The sequence below is a fragment of the Propithecus coquereli genome, unplaced genomic scaffold, assembly GCF_000956105.1.
Source record: "Propithecus coquereli isolate 6110/MARCELLA unplaced genomic scaffold, Pcoq_1.0 Scaffold107, whole genome shotgun sequence".
NCBI lineage: Eukaryota > Metazoa > Chordata > Mammalia > Primates > Indriidae > Propithecus > Propithecus coquereli.
In genome coordinates, this window is record NW_012134636.1 from 2,820,271 (window position 1) to 2,843,380 (window position 23,110).

The following is a 23,110-nucleotide window of genomic DNA, read 5'->3' on the forward strand; positions in this document are numbered from 1 at the left end:
AGTTTGGGGTTAGGGTGGGTTTGTTAGAAAGAGGGCCAAAATGATCCCTGTAGGCTGAACTTTCTTAAGATGTTCTAAGAAGTGTTTGAGTTTGGTTTGTGTCTTAAACTCAAACCAGTTCTTAATAATTCTGCCCCAAGTTACTGTGCTTTAATGTAAGGGAGAGTCTTCGCTGGATGGCTTTAGTTCACTTGCTAGAAGTGTATCTCTCTTTCTTCATCTTGTCTGCCTGAGTTCAAATACCATCTCTGCTGCTTACAAGCAGTGTCTTTGGACAAATGACTTCATCTCTCTGTGTTAATAATTAGTGCCTTCTTTGTGGTGTTGTTAAAGGGTTAAAAGAAATAATATGGGAACAGGGTTTAGTGTGTAAAATATTGGTGCACATTAACTATGCGATGAACATCAGCCACTCTGATTGTGCTTAGTAAAAACAATGTTCCATCTTCCTAGGGGGAGGTTCCGGATCCAGTTCCATGAGCAGGGGTGAGATGAGCCTGGCTGAGGTTCAGTGTCACCTTGACAAGGAGGGGGCCTCCAATCTGGTAATCGACCTCATAATGAACGCGTCCAGTGACCGAGTGTTCCATGAAAGCATTCTCCTGGCCATTGCCCTTCTGGAAGGAGGCAACACCACCATACAGGTAGGAAGACAGCTTGGCGGCTGGCATGGCATCCCCGCCGAGCAGGAGGAGAGCCTGTTCTGGGAGCCAGATATCCAGGTGGTACAAGGGACAGCTCATTCTTAGGGCACGATATTCTGTTCTGAAAAACAAATTCTATTGACATCCTGCTGTGATCATTTGGTCATAATTCAGACTTGGTTGCAAAGCATGAGTTACATTTGAAAACTGATAAAACACTGAGGATGTGCAAAGAAAATTGGCCCAAGATCAAGGGCATAGTGGGTATTCCATAAATATTTGTTGAATGAATGATTGAAGTTTGTTCATGGTTTTTATCCAAGATTGTAGGGAATGCCATCACAAGATGACCAGAAGGGAGTTTGGACTCTGTGTGCTATTTAGAAGATTTAATTTATACATCTATAGACACTGTAGCTATTGTTCACTATAAATTTCTCTGCCTTTTAACTGAAAATTCAATAAAATCAAACCAATTTGAACTAATACAAACGAATAGGGAAAAGCCAGGATTAGTGAAAGATTAGTCAAAGGTTAGTCAAAGATGAGTAGATAATTTTTTGGAAGCTAAGTATGAAAGCTTATATTTAAAATAATAATAAAACCCAGAATTCTTGCAGAAGTCTTTAAAATATCTTCCAGTTTTAACGATATATAAATAACATAACTTTTATGTAGAAATGGCATTTAAAATGATTCCTTTAAATATTTCTAATACCTCCTTCATGCAATGTTTTTTCTTTATTGGCTCCCAGAGCTAGAGTGTACTTGGAGATGTGTGTGTGCATATGGGTGTACACGTACACACATGTATTTTGATAAAAGCTTATTGAGATCTAATTCACGTACCGTAAAATTCACCATGATATATATATATTTGACCTGACATATTCTTGGCCTCGAATTGAAATTCAGAGTCTGGGTTAATGAAGTCTTGGTTCTTTGTGCAAATTAGAAAAGGGCGTTTCTTCCTGTGAGTCGACGTGCCCCAGGCCAGGGCACCTGGCTTGGCAAGTGCAGCACAGGTGAGATCTCAGTCCCTGCCCACTCTTCCAGCCGGCGCCCTTGTGCCTTACGCAACCTGCGCGGCCGACTGCGGTGGCCCTTTCTTCTCGCCTTCCAATGCCCGCTTGCCCCAACACACACTCTGGAAGTTTGTTGTTATGCATTGCACCAAGGTGAGATTTGTGACAACGAGTTAGTCACCGAGGCCGATGGCGAGGTCCACAGCCTGTCCGAGTTGTCGCACAGGCACATGAGTTGTAACATGTTGGAATTGCTGTCTGATTTTGTCCCGTGGGTGTGAGCGGGTCCCGCGGTCCTTCTTGTCATAGGGATGTTGCCCCACCGCTGCCGTGTCCGTGGTGTCCGGGTTCATGTGTTGGGATGAAAGTGGTGCTGAAATGCTCCTTGCCTTCGCTCCACATGACTTCCTGTGACTAGATCAGTTGAACTAAATACTTATCTGGCACTTTCTGTACATGTTACTCCAGATACTGGGGCCGGTCCGTCCAAGAGAATTTTCTCTGGGCATAGCCAAGTGTGAAAAATGAGGGCAGTGTGGCGAATTTTTTGTAAATCAGTGTATTCCATTTGAAGGACTGTCTGACCATTTTATTCTGAGATTATATTTCTCTAGTTTTTATTTTTAGCTCCAGTGTCTTTTGGGTGAAATGGTATTGATAATGGATGATAGATTTTTTTTTTCTATTGGCCAAATAAGAAGGTAGAACCCCCAGGTCATTCCCTCCTTTCCCCAAGATTTTTTAAAGCTTTACTAATTTGAGAAATCTCAGAATGCCAGAAGCTCAGTCGGTAAGGAATTGGATGTCTAGGAAGGACACATACACTTAGGAAGCTGTGTCTCAAGGATAATGTTTCATGCTATCCGAGAAGTAAGTGATACCTCCAAGAAGAAGCACGCAGATCTCTGTGAGGAGTTTGTGCAAGGTCTTTGGGTGAAGTGGGCTTTGAAGGATGAGTGCAGGTGTGAACTGTGAGAATTGGGCGTGGGGCTGGGGCTGGGGCGTGGGGAGCCTCTGCCACGCTCCATGGAAGAGAAGGCCCAGAGCCGTGGAGCAGCAGTTGTGTTCCCAGAACGGGGACTGGGTCCTTCACACTAGGGAGCGCTGTATGGGTGAGGCCAGAGGGCCTGGGTCGGGGCTTGGGCTTGGTGTGCAGTGGCAGTTCAGCCGCAATGCAGCCCTCCAAGGGGCTTCAGAGCTATAATTTAGGACTATAAATCTGGCAGTATAGGGACAGACATATTGAGGAAAGCAGGGGCCAGAAGGAGGCAGTCTAATAATTATTAATAAAAAGTTAATTAGCAGTAATTCAGGGGCGAGCTAATGAGAGCCTGAACTCAAACCAAATCTCTGATAAAAGAGGTCATAACTTGGGAGAGGATATTTTCTGGAAGGGGCACAAGGTAGCTCTTTGGGTGCTGGCAACACCCTCTACCTCTTCATCCGAGTGGTGATTACACAAGGGTGTACACGTTTAAAACTCAGTGAACCGTACACTTAAAATGGGTTTGCTTTAGTGTACCTATATTGTACCTCAATAGAAAAAGAAAAGAAATGGGGGAAAGATGAGAGTCTGAACGCTGCTGGGACGAAAGGGGAGCAGCAGGTGGGCAGGATGTCGTGCATGGAGACCTCACTCCCTGCTCCAGGCCCCGGCTGCACCCGTGGGCTGAAGGGGCTCCTGATTGCGTGTGGGAGGGAAGGTCAGCGGTCCCAGCTGGCTCTGGAGGCTTCGCGGCGGCTCGTGCGGACGCAGGGAGGCGCGCCGATGAAGGAGTAACGACTCAGCTTGCAGCCGCTGGCGGGGCCGAGGCTCGCCGGGGAGATGAAGTCTGCGGCTCTGGCGAGATGCCGTGTTTTTCACGATGTACCCCTGATGGTGACGGCGAGGCACACAGAAGCTGTTTTTCCTTCAAGTTCTCTAATCTTGTAAAGTAATTATGAATATTAGTTTCATGTTTTCACACATTCATTACTCATGCGCTCAGGCTCCAGATGAAATGCCACGGTGGAGGTGCGGCAGTTCAGCCGCTCCGGGCGGGGAGCTGTCTCCTCTCCAGGGAGCCAGGGTTCTCGTGAGTGGGCCAGGCCTGGATGGGCCCTGTGCCAGGATGGGGGGGCCGGGACTCTGAGGGCTCGCATGGGTGCTCTCGCTCTCCCTCCTCCCCATCTTCGGTGACCTCTCGGGGGCCCGGGCTAACCCCCGCTGCCTCGCAGAGGCCTGTGGTTCCGGGAAAATTGCCTCCAGCCTAGAGTTGACTCGTGAGATCCCCTTGGCCCCGAGCTTCTCTTTCTCTGGAGAAAATGATGTGGAACTGGGGTCGTGTCTGGGGCCGGTTAAGGACAGGAACCCTGAAGCCCCAGGGGAAGTGATTCAGAGTTTCGTCTTGCTGTAGAGAAGCTGGTTCAAAGTAGTAAATGACCAGCTGGGAAGCTAGTCTGACTGGGGCTGAGACTGCAGTGGTGGCTATTAATGATTGCCGAGATGCCATCATCCATTACAGACGAGGTCGGCTCCAGCCGGTGCTCACCGCTCAGTATCACTCCCGCACAGGGTGACCCGTGTGGTCTCAGGATGCGAAATCGGTCTGCGGTCAGGTGGGCTTCTCGAGGCTTACGTTTCCCACGACAGGCGCTAGAAGGGAATTGCAGGGAAGCAGTCAGGGCCACACGGTTCCAGAACTGTATCTCTGTATTTGCCAAGTTCTGCATCTATGAGTTCTACATCCATGGATTCAACCAGCCACAAATTGAAAATACTTAGGGGTTAAAAAAACAAAACAAAACAAAACAATAAAAATACAAATTTTAAAGTGCACTATAGCAACTATTTCCATAGCATTTACATTGTATTAGTTATTATAAGCAATCTAGAGGTGATGTAAAGTGTACGAGAGGATATGCATAGGTTATATGCAAATACTGTACCATTTTATGTAAGGGAGTTGAGCATCCACGGATTTTGGTGTCCGTGGGAGTCCTGGAAGCAATCCTTCGTGGATAGCGAGGGACAACTGTGTGGCTTGTCCACGGATAGGGCTGCAAAGAGCTCTTATATTTAGTAGCACCTCCTCTCAGGATTTGGAACACGTTTCACATGGGAAAGAGAAATGAGACCTGCTTTCAAATCCAGTTTTGTGTGAGATTAGGGAAGTTATCCTGGGCTTCTGTCCCTTTGTTTATCAAGTGTGAGGCATGAGTAGACTCCCGGGTCCCTTGCAGCTTTGAATCAGGAGGTTTCAGCAATCATTAGATATTTTTCCCAGGGACCCTTAGAACCCAGTAGCAATGGTTGGCTGGTTCCATTTCTGAAGTCTTCCTTGGTTCTTGAAAAATTAGATAAACCATAGCACAGCCAAACATTGGAATACTAGTCAGCAATAAAAAGGAATAAAATATTGATAAGTGTAATAACTTGGATGCATCTCAAAAGCATTATGTGGAGGGAAAAGAGCCAGTCTCAAAAGGTGACATACTGTATGGTACTATTTATATGACATTTGGAAAGGACAAGACTCTAATGAGGGAGAACAGATCAGCATTTGCCAGGGTTAAAGGTGAAGGGAGAATTTAACTATAAAGGAATAGCACAAGGGAATGTTTTAGGTGATGGGACCCTTGTGTGTCCTGCTTTTGGTGGTGGTCATACAAATCTACATGTGTGTGAAACTTTATACAACAGTACACCAAAATAGTTTTACTGTATGATATTTCTAAAAATTTAAAAAAGTAACAAACATAACAATGATAATAACTGACACTTGTGCTTACGGGCTTTTCATGTATCATCTCATTTAATCTTAATGTCCTCCCTGTGAGGTAGGTGCTGCGATTATCCCTTTTTGTGGATGAGGAAACTAAAACTCAGAATGGTTAAGGAGCTCGTCCCAAATCATACAAGCAGTAGGTGGCAGAGCCACGATTTGAACCAGGGCAGTCTGGCACTCCAGACTCCTCCTTGCTCTTAGTGGCTTCATTCCTCAGGATGATCTGAGCAAGAATGGCAGGTGCTTTAGAAAGGAAGATGACTTGGCTCCTTCTTGCAAGGTAAATGCTTGTCCTCTTCAAAGACCAGAGGCATAGGAGGATTGGGGAGGGGTTCATGGCTGCAGAGCTCAGTAGAGGAGACAAATGTGACTAATCCAATTTCATTCTGCTTGGTGATACACTGTTTATGAAGTCGTCTTCTCATTCTAGAGATCTCATGTGGGTCTCCCAGTTTCCCTGTGGAGTATGCTGGGCCTGCATTATCCTCATCGTAGAGATGAGGAAACAGAAGCTCCAGAAGTTTGTAACTTACTCAAAGCTACAGAGCTAGATATTACTCAGTGCTAAATATACTATGTCATTTTTTCTCCCCACCCACATCTGTTGTTTTAGTTACCTGTCCCCGAGTAACTTACCACCTTAAAACGTAATAGCTTAAAGCAATGGCCATTTTGATGCCAGTCGTGATTCTGTGGGATTGGGCTCAGCTGGGTGGTTCTTTTGCTCTGTGTGGTCTTAGCTGGGGCTACGGTCATCAGGGTTTGAGTGGTCTTAGAACAGCCAAGGCGGCCACTGTACGGCTGTGACAATTGGTGCTGGCTCTCAGCTGGGGTTGTTGCCTGGAGTGCCTTGGTTCTCCCTGTGGCTCAGAACCCAGCATGGTGGCTGGGTTCTGAGAAGTACTGTTTCAAGAAACAGGAAGTGGAAGCTACCAGCCCTTTTAAGACCTGGGCTTGGAATTCCTAGAATGTCATTTCCATCACATTCTGTTGGTCGAAGCCAGTCACGAGGCAAGCCTCGTTTGGAAGGGAAGGGAGAAAAGCTCCACCTCTTGTTGGGTGGGGTATGTAGAAAGAGAGAAGGAATTACTGGGGATGACTTCTGGGAACTGGCTCCCTCACTGCCACCCCCCATTATAATTGCTTGAATACCTACCACAGGTCATTCATGCCCCTGAACTGTAGGAAATGGAGGCACCATTGTCTCTACAGTTGGGGAGTTTGGTCTCCCTAGACGCTCAAGCCTTTCTTTGCAAAAGTGTTGACTCGTGTCCTCCTCCTTTTGGATGGTGTGTGAAAACTCAGTCCTATCTTGAGGATAAGGTCACTGGCGACCATAGCTCTCTGGAAATTCTGGATTTCATTGCCCAGGCCCTAGAAGATTCAGTTGATGGGAATCCAAAAGTAATGACATACAGGGCTTGCTAGGCACCCTCAAGGAGGGAGTTTGCTCCCTTATTCTGAAACCTTGTCATCTGTCACATTGTCACCTAAAACCCTGAAATGCCTGGACACCAAATTTAGGCTATTTCCCAGTCTGGCATATTGGGCTCCTAGGGATAGTGTCCCCAAGTCCTCCAGCATTTTCTATCCCTGTCCTGGCTTCTCTGATGGTGGTAACATCTGAGAATGGATCTTACCTCCCAAACTTCTCCTTCTCCTACCTAGTTTCCGTCAGAGCAGCTCGGGCTGCTTATAGGATCAAGGAGATGGTACCACAGCCCTTGGATTCTCCAGAAATGGATGACACGTTGTCAGGCGATAGGATCAAGTTTGTCTTGATGAGTACTTCCTGCTTGCTTTCTTCCCACTCTGGTGCCACCCTCTTCCTGCCAGCCCCCAGAAGAAATATTTCCTTTCGGCTTGATGTTTTGTAGCAAGTGGGAAACTATAAAATAAGCATTTGCTTATGAATTAATTTTTGGCACAGACAGGCCTCAGCAGGGCTCACGGCACTTTCATATCCGTCCTTGGAGTCCTTGCCAGTTTCTGTGTTCCTTCCTCCTAAGATGTTCCCACAAGCACCCGGGGGAAGTTCCCTCTGCTTCCTCTTCCTTGCAGGAGTACAGGGGCTGTCCTTACCTGGAATGAAGAGGAGGAGAGTCTATCTTTGAACATACCTAGTTCAGGGGATTATTTTTTTTTAACCCAATACAGATGTTTGGGGATATATGTGCCAACAAGACCATAGAGAACCTCATAGCAAATTAAAGGGATAGATATTTAAAAAAAAAAAAAAATTTTTTTTTTTATTGGACTAGTTGCTTCTGGTTGCAGAAGCACAGGGAATTTTAGGTATCAAATGGCTGCCCGTGGCTATTTCCTATGCCAACGTCTCATCTACAGACACACCCCAAAAGGGTTTTCTTTTCTGCACGTACGCAGCTAGCGATGGAAAATGTGAGAAGTGCTCCATCAGGAAACCGGCCTGCAAATTCAGCTGAGAGAGAGAGAGAGGGAGAGAGGGAGAGATTCCTAGTTCATGAAGCCTTTCCCCCACCGCGCTCTTACTTTCGAGATTGGCCTTAAGAAATCAGCCCAAGAGTCAGTATTAGATACGAAGCGTCACACCCATTCCAGAAGCCACCAGGGACCGCCGTGTAGGGGGAACACATTGGTTTGGTTACCTCTGACCCCGGTTAGCAGAGACAAGGGCGGGAAGGGCGACTGGATGTGCCTGTGCTGGAAACGGAAGGCCAGTGGGTGAGGAAGCTCAGCCTGGCGCTGGCAGGGCAGTCACCCTGAGGAGGAGGAAAAGATTGGTGTGTGAGCAAGTTACGTAAATGGGTGTTGTTTTTGGCAGGGAAGTCAGAAATGAGTCACTTCAAAGTGGTGTTTTCTAACCTCAGGTTTTATCTATGTGGGAAAGGAGCGGAGCTGGCAGTGGAGGCAGAGGGCAGCTCTTCCCAGCGAGTGGGGCTTTGGGAGCCCTTGGCATTAGGGAAAGAGGGAGGCAGCCGGCCTGTCCCCAGCAGACTTCCCCCAGGTCGCTGCCCTGCCTGAGCTCAAGGACAGGTATAGGGGCCACCTCTTTGGGCACGGCCCTCTTTTGAGAATGGGTGGCATAAAGGTTGGGGATCTAGGAGAGACCCCCTAGAAGGGGAGCCTGTCACGTGAAGGGACTTGGCCTCCAGACTGACGTGCTTGCATCCTGGCCCTGCCTCTGCCCGCCTTGAGTCACCTTGGATTTTCTCAGGACCACATTGAAACTCAGTTTTCTCGTCTGTAAAATGAAGATTAGAAAAACCTAGTCCCTTCCTTACAGAGTTGTTGAGAGAATTGAACAAAGAACACGAGGGTAAAGTTCACGGGGTGCTGATTTTGTGGAGTGGGGAAGGCACAGGTTCAAGGCCTGCGTCTGTCGTGCCCACCTCAGGACTCCGGGCAAAGTCCTCCCCATCTCCCAGCCCAGTTCCTGACCTGAACAGCAGGATGGTGACAGCCCCCACCTCACCTGGTGCCTGGGGTGGCTACATAGGACATTCATAGAGAGTCCTCACACAATATCTGGCTGGTATAAAGATCTCAGGATGTGGTGGTTCTTATTTTTATTAATTAATAGCATTTTTATTTTATTTATTTTAGAGATGAGGTCTCACTGTGTCACGCAGGCTGGAGTGCAGTGGCACAGTCATAGCTCACTGTAGCCTTGAACTCCTGGGCTCGGGTGATCCTCCTGCCTCAGCCTCCCGAGTAGCTGGGACTGCAGGTGCACGCCACCATGCCCGGTTTTCTGATATTTTACTTTTGTGTAGTCATTTATCATCCAGTGGGCCGGGGGGAATGCTCTGTTTTATGTTATTTTCATACTCAGTTAACCTAAATCCCTCTGATTGTCTGTCTCTGGAGAACAATTTTAGAAGTCCAAAGGGTTGAGAAACTTCATTGCCTTGGGTATGAATTACTTAGACTGAGAGACGTTCTGGATGAAGCACCAAGAAAAAGGGCAATCCAGTCACCTCATGGTTTAAAGTGCTCCCTAGCACAGGCCGTTGTCTTTCCTTTCCTCCCTAATAATGCCTTTGACATAAATGCCTTACCCTTCCTCTCCATGCTCAGGAAGCAGAGTGTGCTTGAACAAGGGTCTTTAGGATTATTGGTCTATACCCAGATCTTAAGGTAGAAACTCAAAATTCAATAGCAGTTACCATTCTTGGGCGTATCAGACTTGAGCGAACTCTCCTGCAAAGGAGAGCAACAGCTGCTGCAGCTTGGTCCTGGCCCTTGCTGGTGCAGCTCTCCAAGTAACAGTGGACACTAGGTAACGTCTGGACATATTGGCTCTCAGTTTTGCAGTTCAGGGTGAGAAATTCTTGCAAGAATTGTCAGCCTTATTCATCTGTGTCTCCTTCTAGTTTCGTTATAAGAAGCACAGTCCCTTTGAGAGTGTCCCAGGGGAAGGTGTACATCCTGGTTCATGCTTCCAGAGGAATCAGAGACCCGATGTTATTTTTCTTCTTTCCTGAGGAGCAGAGCCAGTACTCTGAGTAGAAGTGGACGGTTATGTGTGTCTGCTCATCTGGCCTTCTGTGAGAGGACCGCCATTGTTTGGGGGAAGGGAGGAGGGGAAGATCTCTGGAAGTAGAATGTGAATCTCCTTCCTTCCTGCAGAACCTGTAAGCAGCGATTAGCTTCTAAGAGGAGATGCCTTTGAAGGAAACCTCAGATTGGTTTTCCATGGTCTCCAAATTTGACTAAGGCCCAGAGAAGACTTGAAAATAGTTGTTAATCGAGCCATCACTTCATTTTATCCTATTGGATCCACAAGAGGTCCAGATTTTCCTGATTCCTTTCTCTTCCTTAAGGTCTAGCAAGAGGTCTGTGCTCTTCCTGACTTTCTTTAATGATGTCTGAGTATGGAATGCCTCTTGCGAAGTGCCGAGCTGAAACCAGAATCACCTCTGTGGGCTTGCCGTGTGTTCAGGGATTGGTCAATGGTGGCGCCTGGGCAGAATCCAGCCAGCCGCCTGTTTCTGTAGATAAAGTTTTATTGGAACACAGCCACACTCATGCCTTTGGTACTGTGCAGGGCTGCTTTTAAGTTACCAAGGCGGAGTTGAGTAGTTGCAACAGAGACTGTGCGGCCCTCAACGCTTAGTATATTTACCGTTTGGTCCTTCGAAAAAACATTTGCCAACCCTTGGGTTTGTTTAATATTTACTACCTGAATATTAAGCTGCTTAAGGAAAATAACCATAGCTTTCCCCCTTTGTTCTGTGTTCTTCACCCCCTGGTAAGGCAATTATAGGTTTTAAGTAAATATTCACCAGATGAGCAATATCTTAAGACCCAAGATATTCTGGCCACTTACTCAGCTAATAAATGGGAATTCAGGGAAAGAATGTTCTCTTCTTTCTCTTTCTTTTCTTTCCCCTCTATCTCTCTCTCTCTATTTCATTTTTGGTCGGGGAAGGCTGGGTTATTTTTAGGAGACTTTTTCCTTCCTAGAGGTGATCTCCCCTTTTCCTCATTGCTTCTGCTGGGTGTATTCCATCACCCGTTTACCACCTTTCGACAGAGGTTTGGGATGCAGAGTAAGGTAGAGCCCTTTCTTATGGCTTGAGGGTCCAGACACCTGAGATTTCAGACTTTTGATCTGTGAGCCCTCCCCAACCGTCCTACCCAAGAACATCACGTTTCAAGGTTAGTCACTTCCTTATGGCCTAATACTGTGCTGTTTGTGCCTCCTACAAAGGTTGTGCTAGTAAACACAGGGACTCCTCGGGGCATACACAGTGGGATTTAAAATATCTAAATGGTGGAGGCTTGTCCTCAGCCTGTTTGTCCTCTTTTGCTACAAACTGCCCGGGTGATCGAATCTACTCCCAAGGCTTCCAGCTATCATCTGTGCCAACAGCTCCCAGCCCCGCCTCTCTGCTGATTTCTAGATTGCTGCTCAAATCCCAGGTGGGCATCTCCACCTGCATTAGCTCTGAGCTAGCAGGCCCCGTCATGCTGTTGCCTCCCTTCCTCCACTCCGTTTGCCCTTTCGTGTTCCATATCTTCGTCAGTGGGCTCAACACCAAGAGCCCTGTGGTCACCCAAGCTAGACACCTTGCAGCCAATGGGCTCCCTTCCCTCTTGCTTTCCCCCAGGAACAGCTCTGTGCCCATTGCGCCTCCCCGCAGTCCAACAGCCAGCATCCAGCGAGGTTCAGTTAGGGCTTATAATGGGCCACGGAGTTGGCCCTGTGAAGTCGGTGACGTGCCTGGAGCAGCCCAGCTGGGGTGGAGGAGCCGTGGCTTCAGAGTTCATGCTCTCGACCGCTGCGTTCTGCATGGGGCTGCCTGTGCTCTGAGCCCAATGGCCTTTCACCAGGATGATGGAATCTCTTCACAGCCTCCCAGCTCCAGGGTGCTTCTCTCACCCACACGGCTGTCAGTGACGTCCCCAGCTTCCCCTGTCTTAACAGCCTTCCATGCAGGATGGCATCCCTGGCCGCCCTGATGAAATCCACGGACACCCTGCGTGACCTGCCCCGCCCCCACACTCACTGTCCTGCAGCTGCACCTCACGGGTGCCAACCCCTGGCCAGGCCGCGGGCCCAGATGCCTTTGTTCCATGTGGGATGTGCCTGCTTTCCCTTTGCCTGGCAGGCTCCCCAAGTGCTGATTGGAATGTCTCCTGCTCTGGAAACCTCCCCTCCATCCCCCGAGGCAGAGGCAATGGTCTCCGCCTCTGGGCTGTGCTGTGTTTGTTTATAGCAATGACCACACTTTAACTGGGGCTTGACTGTAAGACCCGAGGGGTCAGAGACCGAGTCTGTCTTCACCTCTGCGTCCTGTAGAGACGTCTCCACGTGTGCCGGCTGAAGGGTGCTCAGTGGGTGTGCGAGGAGTCGGTGCGGGCAGTGCTGCTCTGCCAGGGGATGCGCTGAGATAACGCGTGGAGAGCACTCAGCTCAGCGTGGTGCTTAACACACAGTAACTGCCTGTAAATAGCAGCTCTGGCTACTTTCTGGTGGTTTATCTTTTCTCTCCCTCACCCAAGAGTAGCTTCTTCCAGGGTCAAGCCTCCGTCTGTCTCCCCGGCACGTGGACGATGGCGGGTGCTCAGTGAGTGTTCACTGAAGGAATAGAAGCTCTGACCCACCACGTTACTTGAGCCTTCTCACCGTTTCTGATTATGAACATGAGACTGTGAAACGTGAAGTTGTGTAGTTAATGGTTATTACTATTTTAAAGGGGAGCTTCTTTAGGGGTGGGAGGGACTTAAGCTGACCTGAGCCCAAGGGAAATACATAATGTCATTTTGGAGCAATATCCTTACGATGTCAGCTACACTGAAGGGGTTTATTTTCTCCTCTTTTCTTCTTAATAGTAACTGTGGGTAGGAGTGATACACTTGATCTTGGCCAAAAGACCGAGAAGTGATGTGGACAGAAGTATTAATGACAACGAGTGCTTTGGCGCCAGGAGCTCGGCGAAGTGCTCTGCACGATCTCATTCACTCTCCACGCCCCTCCCGCGTGATGGGTGCTGCTGGGACCCCTTTTTGCTAATGAGGAAATAGAGGACCCAAGAGGTCAGGTTCCTCGCTCAGAGTCACAGAGCTGCCTGGTGGTTGTGTCAGGATTTGTTTCCTGCCAGAGCCTCAGTTCTTCACCTCTCTGCGGCGCTGCCTCCTCACGGGAGAAGCCTCCACTGATTTCCTGAGCACGGACACGGCCCCCACAAAGACCTGGCTTCTGTTGGCCGGGAAAATTGGAATTTGTGGCTTCACCCTCTGTTGTTGTCTTTGGTGGTGGGCTCTTCGTGGGAGGTGATCTGCCCTCCTGATACATCAGAGACGGCTTGGGCGATTGGTGTATCTGCTTTGTTTATAAATTTGGCCCGTTAATGCTGGAGGAGCAAACCATGAAAGACTTTTCCTTTCAGACTGAGCGTCTCATTTACCAGATAAAAATTATATATGTGCCCTACGTGGAACTTCACTTCCAGCAAGTTCCAGGTTCCCAGGTCTGTGAAAGTTCATGACAAGGAGACGTTCTGTACAACTTCCTCACTGTGGAGATTGAGGAACCCTCACTGAATTAGGGTTCTTGTGAAAAGTTATATTATTAACAATTTTTGCTGTTTCTTTACTTGGCATCGAAAGAAGCATGTTCTTTAGCACAACGTGAGCCTTCTTCGATCTCAGTTTTTGCCTGTTTCACTAAAAGATGCTGCGTATGCCAGATTCTCCCCATTCTTTGCTGGTTGAAGAATATTCATGTTTGGGGGAAGGAAAAAGAAAGAGGTGCTTATTGTCTTTATAAAATGCCCATCGCTGTATGTGATGCTGTTAAAGGTACTTTATCTAGACTATGTGGAATAGCCCCAATTACAGATGAGGAAACTGAGTCTCAAAAGAGCCATGTGTTGTACCCAAAGTCACCCACTTGGCAGAGCTGGAATTTGAACACAAGGCCCTCAAAAATCTCTCAGCTTTCAGCCATGCTAGACGGACTTTAAGTTGCTGGGGTCCAAAGTGAGGGAGCTCTTCAGTGCTCTGGGTCCTCTTCAGTGCCCTCTCTTGTTCTCCTTGGGGGTGGGAGTAGGCTGCACTGGTTATTTGATCTGAGAAGCAAAGAGTCACTGCTTGGTTATCCAGTGAGTTTAAAGGTAGACTTAAGAACCCACACAATGGAAGCACATTCAGTTTTATAACAGTGTATCCTTGTGAGTAGCTTCCTCACAGTGGTCAGAGGTGGGCTTGTCCCTACAGGAAGGCTCTTGCTCAGTTACCCTGTTTCTTTGGGTTTTATGGAATTCATCTTGAGGGGGAGAGTGAAAGCTAGGATGCACTGTGGATCGCTGTTGCAAACCCCTCTACTACTTCCAGTTAGTGGATGCTTGTGTGAGTTGTATGCCTGTCTTATATTTACAAGAGGAAGTATCCCATTTAATTTTATTTTCACACCAAAAGCCCAAGTGTTAAGAGAACACGATGTTTTAACACTCCCTCGGTTATCAGCTGCAGAGCGGAGGTTGTATATTGTCACATACAGTTTTTGGAGTATATTTCTACATTTGTTACCTGGCAACGTTGCCGCATTGGGACATGAAGCTGCATTGGTTCCTACCAGATCCTTGCTGTTCACACTGTAGAAGGTAGAAGTTGTTTTCCTCTGCAGGGATTTTTAGAAGAGGAGAAGGCAGGAGTCTAGTGGGGCTTGGCTGACAGATGGGCTGATGCGCTTCAGTGACATGACTTAGGACCAGGCATTGGGCACAGGATGTGGACTCCTTGTCCTCTCTCAGCAAACGACTCACTTAAACTCTAGCTTTGGTTCCTCGCTTGTTGTATTAGGTAACCTTGAATATTAATTGGTGGTTCTTTGTCTTCTTAAAAACAAAACAACAAACGCTTGTTCTGGTCATTTTATGAGTCATCTAGATACTTTTAATACTGTGATGGCAAATGGCTGATACATGAGCATCTTTTTAATTGCTTGTGTTTGATACCCAATTTCTTGCCTGAATTATGCCTTATTGTGTGTTTGACCACCTACAAGCTCTGATGAGAAAGGAAATCTCATGGTAGGAATGACAGTCACAGCATCTCTTGCTACAGTAACCCTCTGAGCTGACCATAACTCTATGGGGTATTTTATTTTGCTGATACATTATGCATTGAAAACACTGCATATAGAACTTTTTGAATTCTTAAGTAGGGCCTCCATATACTCTCGGGTCATCGTATCTGCCCCATTTGACTGACACCTAACTGCCTGACCCTTGAAGACATCTGCTTTTAAGACTTTTGCATTATAGGTTTGAAAGTCCTCTCAGTTAAAACCATACGTTCTAAGACTCAGGAAAATCTTACTGAGACCAAGGGTGTTGAATTCATCAGCACCTGTAGCGTTCGTGAAGAGCGCTTGCCAGGGGAAAAGTTCCCGTGGTAACAGTTTTTAAAAGAGTTTTGCGGCATCAACAGGTTAGACAAGAAATCAGAATCACGGGGCTCAGCAGCATATCCCATAAACACGCACTCCGTTTAAACTACCTCCTGACGAAGACACTGACGCAAGAGTCTGTTCGTGAGCCTCAACAGGTGCTGGAGGGTCTGGCCGCACTGGGCTGCATTTCAGGGCACCTGATGTGTGTTTTCCTGTGTAGTGCTTGTTGATATCAGCATCTCTAAGGAGGAAGCCTTTTTCATCCACTGGACTCTTATGTCTTGCCTATTAAGGAAGAAAAAGACAACTGATTATGCCTAGAGGGTATTTAGAAACTGTCAGTTTTAAATATATATATATAGTCTTGGGTTTTTAGAAAACCCAAGATGCCATTTTAATGATTCTTTGCTCTTGGGTGTTAAATTTACTCCTTAATTTTCGTCAGGAAATGTTCTGAGAGGAAGCCACTAGATTCCTTACCTGTTTTTTTAATAGCTAATGGATATTTTTTTTTTTTGCACCTGAGGAGGCCTTGACCCTGAGGGTTCCGAACTCGGACGGGCCATCCTGAGTACCCTTAACTTGGAAATCTATATCCTGCTTTTTAAACTTTAAGATGATTCCTATCTGGATGAAAGTCCTCAACTGGCAGGCCGAGGCAAACTCTAAAGAAAAACAAGGTCAGGCTGCATTTTTTTGGTAAGCACAGGAATCAACAAAGAGATGTTATATAACTTCTATTTATATCCTCCTTGCTCACTATCTGCAGGCAGACAAGAGTCGCTGAGAAGGGATTTAATGAGCTCTCTGGGTTTGCTCACCTTCCTGAGCTGGTAGGAACCAGCTTGTTCTCAAATGCGTCAGTGAAGAGTCTGGCTGTGGGTGGGCGGCCAGGGTAGGTGGACTCAGTGGTTGCCATGGTGTTTTTTAATTCCCCTGTCTCTCGGAGATCTCACTCCCCCCTTCCCTGATTCTTTCCTTTTTCCTCCTCCTTTTCTTTGCTTTCTTTCTCTCTTTCTTCTTTTTTTTTTTTTTCTTAATCTGTAAACTTCCTTGTTTCTCACACCTACTCACGATTCTTGACGCTGTCTCCGAAAACAGAATATTTTCCCTCTCCTTCCGAAGAGCACCCCCATTGTATGGCTCCGGAACATCAGAAGAGTTTTTTTTCCTAAGCTATATTTTTTCCATCCTCCCCTTTTTCTTTTCCCATGATTTTTTTTTTTTATTACCAGCCCCTTCATGGGAGGGACCAATCCTAGAGTTCTCCCGTCTTCCCTGATAGAAGCTCTCTTTCCCAAGCAATGAATTCGGGTTGCTCTAAAACCAGGTGGATTGTGTTGCCGGCTGGGCAGTCGGTATGGCCTGGAGGAGAAGGGCCGTTTGTATTTCCCCACACTCTCTTTGTGCTCTTGCCCTGGGTGGAGTGATGTCTGCTACTTCTCTAGCACATTGTAAAATAGAACCACGTGAAAACAAGAGCATGGGTTTGCCCCACAGTGATAATTCCTGGAGCTTGGGCAACTCCTGTTACCTGAAGGTTGCGGGTTGAAATCACTCAGCCTGCATTTTTCGAAACTTGGCTGCTCCATCACACGCTCAGCAGGGAAGCCAAATGTGCAGCTCTGAAAACCCCGTGGCTGCCCAGGGCCACCTGTACCCTGGCTGGCCTGACCGTGGCCACAGAGGCTTCTGGGATGACTCCGTGTTGTGTGTCACATTCCCACCAGAGCAGAAGATGTGAGTTAGGGAGGTTAGAATGAAAAGTTCTTAGAAAAAAAAAAAAAATAAGCAGTTCCATGAGGAGAGGCTGAAAAAATTTTTAAAAAGCCAAGCCCACCCCTGCCTTGCCCAAGAGTTGTGCAATCCTTAATAGCGGTAGCCTGTTCAAATAATCAAAGACAAGCTGACTTCCCCTTATTGGAGACATCTGCATAAAATATCCCCGGATTCCAGACCACATAGGTAATTTTATTTTATTTTTTCTCTCTGAGTAACCAGAGGGACTTTCCTTCTGGAAATCTTCCAGCGGAGTCAACTTCATGGCTGAGACTATTTTCTCATTAGAAAGTTGCCAGCGGCTTAATTCCTGATGCAGGGATGTTAGAGGTGCACACACAGAAACCCGGAGCCCCCACTTCTGAGAACTGACTCAGTATTCACAGCTGGCTCTGGTTCTTCTGCCTCGACCCTCCTTTCACAGAGAAACCTATGCCCACTTACATTTCCTGAGGTCCTCTACATTCCTTTTTCAAACTGTCAGATGCTCCTCCAAGTTTCTACCAGTTTCTTATGCCTAGGTTTTAAACTTTTCATCAAGATGGCCCAGACACTGAAGGGTACAGTCCCATAAGCCGTCTGAAGTCTTTATGCCTCTTGTTTCCCTTTGAATTCAGGACTTAAAAAAAAATACTGCTCTTTGAGGAGGATATATTTCAGTTGCCCTCACCATACGGTGTTTGAGAAATGTGTTTTTATTAGCCTCCTTGCAACACAAACCCACAAACTGTTCAGCCCAGAGCTTGTAGCTATCAAGTCTGGGGAGGGAGCCAGGTTCTGAGATCGAAGGCCCACAAATGGTTGCCCCTCCTGCGCCGTAGTTAGCAACGCAAGCTGCTGTGTCCGTGTGGCCTGAGTAGTTAACAGCTAACTGGGTGGACTAAGGATGCCCAGCCAGGCCGAGCCCATCACAGAGTTATGTGCAAAAACCTGATAAGCCTCTGAGAGGTGACACTGCCACGTCAGCCACCTTCAGCTGGTCTGTGGCATGCTGCATTTTCCCATTGAGCAGGACTTTGAGCTTTCATATGCAGGGATCTTGTGGTCATTGTGTTAAACTTCAGTTGCTCAAGCGATGCCCCTCCATGCTGGCACGACTGGCATGCACCACTGCACTCAGCTTAATATAGTGAATGTTTATTGAGCAATTACTGGGTGCCAGGCACTGTATGACGTGGCCGTGATACAGTCGGGGAAGAGATTAGCCTGGGCCCTGCCTTCCAGGAGCTTACAGTCTCAGGGGAGAGGTAGCTAGGAAACCAGTTAACAACCAGCTAAATAACAGCTCGGAAAGTGAGACTGGGGAAGCAGATAGGGCCTACTGAGGGTGGTCCGGAAGGGCTTCTCCAGGGAGGTGACATTCAAGCTGGGACCTAACAGCTGGGCAGAGAACCAGCCCTGTAAAGAGCAACAGAGGGCACGAGCATTCCAGAAAATGGCTGGCGTGGGCGTGGCAGGTGGCAGGAGCTGAGGGAAAGAGGCCAGCGTGGTGGGCGCATAGCTGCTGGGGGGTGGCAGAGCGGCATGAAGTGTCTGCTCCACCAGGGTACCGCGCTTGTCGTCATGTGGGAGGCCGGATGAGGTGATCTCCAGGGTCACTGCCAACCCCTAGTCAGTCAGTGCTTCTAAAGGGCACCGAGTTGGCTCAGGCCCGTCACCTGCTTGGATACATGCGGCTGCTGCCAAAGCCGTAACACACAAAGCAGCACTTACGCAGATGAGCACTGTGTAATTTCACCCTGCCCCTCTCCGTCCACTGGGCCATCGGTGCGTCTCGCTGTCTGCTGCCAGGGACACGCTCTGCGGCCCCGTGGAAGTTACCTGGCGGCCAGCACGCAGCAAAACGGGCCTGTGGGGTTGCGAGACATGAAAGTTCCGGAGCAAAACCACTGGAGGCTGGGCTCTGGCTGTGCCCGAAAGTGGGTGGAGTCGAGCGGAAGGACTGGGGGTGACTGCAGGTCCTCCACCAGGGAGGCACTTGCTTTGCTTGATGTTTTGCTACTTGTGAACCGTGTCCTTGGCCCTGGCGGTCTAGGGTATATTGATTTTTCTTCAGATTTTGTGGTCGAGTAGACTTGTTAGGTGCTTGGAGAGCAGGGAAGAGAACGCGGCTGGTATAGAATACCTGCCAGGTGCCGTGTGGGCTCTTAACCTGTGTTCCTTCCCTTACTCTGCCCAGCGGGCCTCTCAGATGGTTCTTCTCCTCCTCCTTCCCCTTGCAGATGAGGAAACTGAAGTCATTAAATAACCTGTCCAAACCGACCCAGGTCCTAAGTCACCCTATTCACGTTTCTACCTTACTAAAGATGCAAGATACAGAGCTCTTTCTCTGCACCCTGTGACAGCATAGAAAATGGGTGGGCCAAGGATTATGCTTGGCGTCGGTATAAATCACAAATCGAGTTCCCTGGGAAGCTTGGAGTGTTGAGGGCAGGAAACATCAGTCGGTGTTGATTCATCATCTCTCAGGTACACATTAAGATCCGGAGGGTTTTTCCCAAAGACCAACTCCTCTGACCCTGCAGCTCCTGCTTCAGTCCCCTTTCCCCATGCTGCAGATTGACCTCTGAGGGAAGGAACAGCACCCAGGTCACCACCGAGTCCTCAGTCCTGGACCCTCCTCACGGGAGGAGCTCCCGGCTCCCCGCACCCTCCTGTGCGGATGGGCAGGATGCATGTCTTGGTGATGGAGTTTCCCAAGCACCTCATGCGTCTTTCTTTTCAGGTCTCATGATACAGGTTGGAGGCCTGATGAGAAGGCCGCCATGTCCTCCCGGCCACAGACTCCACAGCCAGTCTGTGAGTGGGCCGAGATGGGACCAGACAGTGTCACCCAAACCGCCAGAACATACTTGTAGCTGAACCACAGAATCAGCCCTGGAGCCATCTTAAGAAGCTGTCATGTGTCTCTTGGAGCCCAGACGTGCAGTTGACATTGTTAACTTCTTCTCTAGTTGAGTCGATGTCCATGGACTGAGCTTCTAAAGCCTCCCTGAGTCCTTTAACAAAAGTCCTTCCTGAGATCTGACCAAACTCACCTTTGCTTTGTAATGCCTTTTTTATAAGCCACATGTTGGCTTGGAGAGCTGCCGAAACACCTACACCTCCTTGCACTTCTGGAGGATTAATCTGGGGGCTCCCTACCACAGTCTCCTTCCACTTCAGGCAGATTTGTGGGTTGCATCTATTCCACTCTTATTTTTATGGGTGTCATCTATTTTGCATTCCACTGTTCATCTTCATTTTTTTTCTGGAGGCTTCCCATTTTCTTCCTCATCACTTTGGCTGGAAGAGACAGACACGGGTGCCAGTGTACCCCCACACAAGATGCTGGCCCTTTGTCATGGGTTTGGTGAAGGTTTGATCACTGAACCCAGAGGAAACTGGGAGTCTCCTTAACATCTTGGTCCTGGACCAGAGTCACAGGATCTTCCAGGCTGGCCTGCCTCCCTGAAATCTGTCTGATTTTACTGTTAAATATTGTTAGAGACCATGATCACTGACAGCCTACCTACACAATCAAGGACTTTGTAAGAGTGCACCTTCTACGTTTATTTTTAGGAAGTACAGTTTTTGGTTGAGATGTTGTTGATGAATATGTGTGGCACTTAGCATTCTGACCCACATAGGGTGGGGGCCCGAACTGCTTGGCGGGTAGGGCAGAGGTCTCTCAGCAAGTGCTGGTTCCTGCGGGCACGGGGAGATAGCGAAGGAGAGGTGTTAAGCTTTCTGTCTCAGGAGAAAAGTGTTTCTTACAGAAAAGGTTGGACTTTGCTGCTTGCTGAAGACAGAATGAATTCACCTTGAGAAGCATCATAGAGATCGACGGCTTTGGCTTTGACCATAGAGCTTGACCTTGAACCTTCCCTGGAGCCCGGTGACCAGATTAATAATAGGGAGGGTCTCCTTGTCCTCCACTTTTGCTCTCGGGGTCAGCCGTCAGCAATGGGCCTCCACCCAGCGCTTGCCTGGCAGAGGAGTCGAAATGGCATGTTTGTCTCTAAATCATCAACACTTAACGTCATCAAGTTATCAAGCCACACTGTGGCTCTACAGTGTGGACGAGGGAGGACCTTGTTTCAGAAAAATGAAGTTGAAGTGTTGATGCCTTTCCAGTGCAGACTGGCTTCACTACATCACTTCTTTCTGCTTTGAAGTTTATACAATTTCTGAACACATGAAAGCTGGAATCATCCTGAGAGGTCGATAAACTAAGGGCTCCAGATGTTGACTGGTTGAAACCCATCACACTTTGCAAAAACGTTCCTTCTTTGAGTGATAATTTATGCCAAGGGAGTGTTCGGTTCTGAACGCCCATTTTATTAATGATTAGACCCTTTCATACATCCAACTTCCCCCGAAATCAAGAATGGTTGAAAATGCTGGAAGACAGTTCGTGTTGAAAGACTTGGGACTGTCTCCGAGGAGGGTCTGGCACAAGCTTACATTCTGCCTTGGGGTGTATTAAACTTTGAGATGTGGAAGCAAAATGTTTATCTGTACGTGTACAGAAATCTGAGTGGCTTGTACAGCTAGTGAAATTCCAGCCAGACTTTTTTTTTTTTTTTTTAACTTCCTACATTGTGACAGCTATCAGAAATTGCTGTTCGTCGTGTTTTGCTGTCACTTTAGAGGCCATCTTGACCTACCAGAACCATCTGGAATTGTTTATCATTGGGTGTAATTTGGACACTAGACTTTGGTCATTACATAACACCAGAGCATTGGTGGGGCCTGTCTTACATTCGAATTCCTTTCCTTTGATAGGGTCATTATTGTTAGATAACAATAGCACCTTGATTTGAATAGTGCTTGGTAGTAAAGTGTTTTTCACACTTAATGTTTCAAAACTGCAACCTTGCTGGGCCCCCAGCTTCATGTGCTGCAGACAAGACAGGTGGTAAGACCCTCATTTTTCAGATACAGAACCCAGGGTACAAAGGAGCATAAGTAAATTGCCCAGGATCACGTGGCTGGGTAGCAAGGAGCTGAGACTGTAATTGAGGCTTCCTGACTTCTAGTTCTCCAAGGCTCACTATGCCCAACCGGGTGTGTTTTATTACCTAGTTCATGGTTCCTGATCTTTGAGTTTTTTTTTTTTTTTTTTTTTTTTTGAGACAGAGTCTCACTGTGTTGCCCGGGCTAGAGTGCCGTGGCGTCATCCTAGCTCACAGCAACCTCAAACTCCTGGGCTCAAGCGATCCTCCTGTCTCAGCCTCCCAGGTAGCTGGGACTACAGGCATGCGCCACCATGCCCGGCTAATTTTTTCTATATATATTTAGTTGTCCAATTAATTTCTTTTTTCTAATTTTAGTAGAGACGGGGGTCTCGCTCTTGCTCAGGCTGGTTTTGAACTCCTGAGCTCAAACAATCCGCCCGCCTCGGCCTCCCGGAGAGCTAGGATTACAGGGGTGAGCCACCGCGCCCGGCCATGATCTTTGAGTTTTGATTGTTATCATTGGTTTCTAAGGAAAGGACTCAAGACCTACAGCAGTCATTGTATAACAATGGTTTTGTTAATGATTTATAATCTCCAGCCCTGGCAAACCTTCAACTAGCAGAAGGAGGTTGTATGGGAGCCCATTGTAACAAATGTATTAAACGTCATGGGAAAGTTAGGCATTCCCGTGTGTACCTACCACAGCTATTCTTTCCTTGAGAGGAATCTGTATTTATGCCTCTGAGAGACTTGGTGGGTAGGGGCAGTGGCGGGGTGGATTATAAAATGCCAGAAGGTGTTCGGAGCAGGACGGACTCTCACTCAGGTGAGAGATGTTTAACAAAGCAGGTGGTTGACAGCAATGGAGCTTGTGTGCTGGGCACATCGCCACTCACCAGTGTGACTCGGCAAGTGACCTAACTTTTTGGAGCCTCGGTTTCCTCATCTGTAAGGTGGGGATGATAATGGCACCTTCCTCATGGGGTAGTTTTGAGGATTAAATGAGACAATGTGTATAAAGCAGTCAGGCAGTGCCTGGCAAATTGAAAGTGTTAATTGCCACTCACTTCAA

The 23,110-nt window shown here is 47.7% G+C and overlaps 1 protein-coding gene across 3 annotated transcripts in view; it reads left to right on the forward strand.

Moving 5' to 3' along the window:
- Window positions 1-23,110, forward strand: part of ITPR1 (inositol 1,4,5-trisphosphate receptor, type 1) — a 304,534-nt gene that overhangs the window by 198,908 nt on the left and 82,516 nt on the right. For all 3 annotated transcript variants that reach the window (XM_012647244.1, XM_012647253.1, XM_012647261.1), the window contains one exon: window positions 454-644. In XM_012647244.1, the coding sequence (XP_012502698.1) occupies window positions 454-644 (191 nt within the window). The remainder of the gene's footprint in view (window positions 1-453; window positions 645-23,110) is intronic.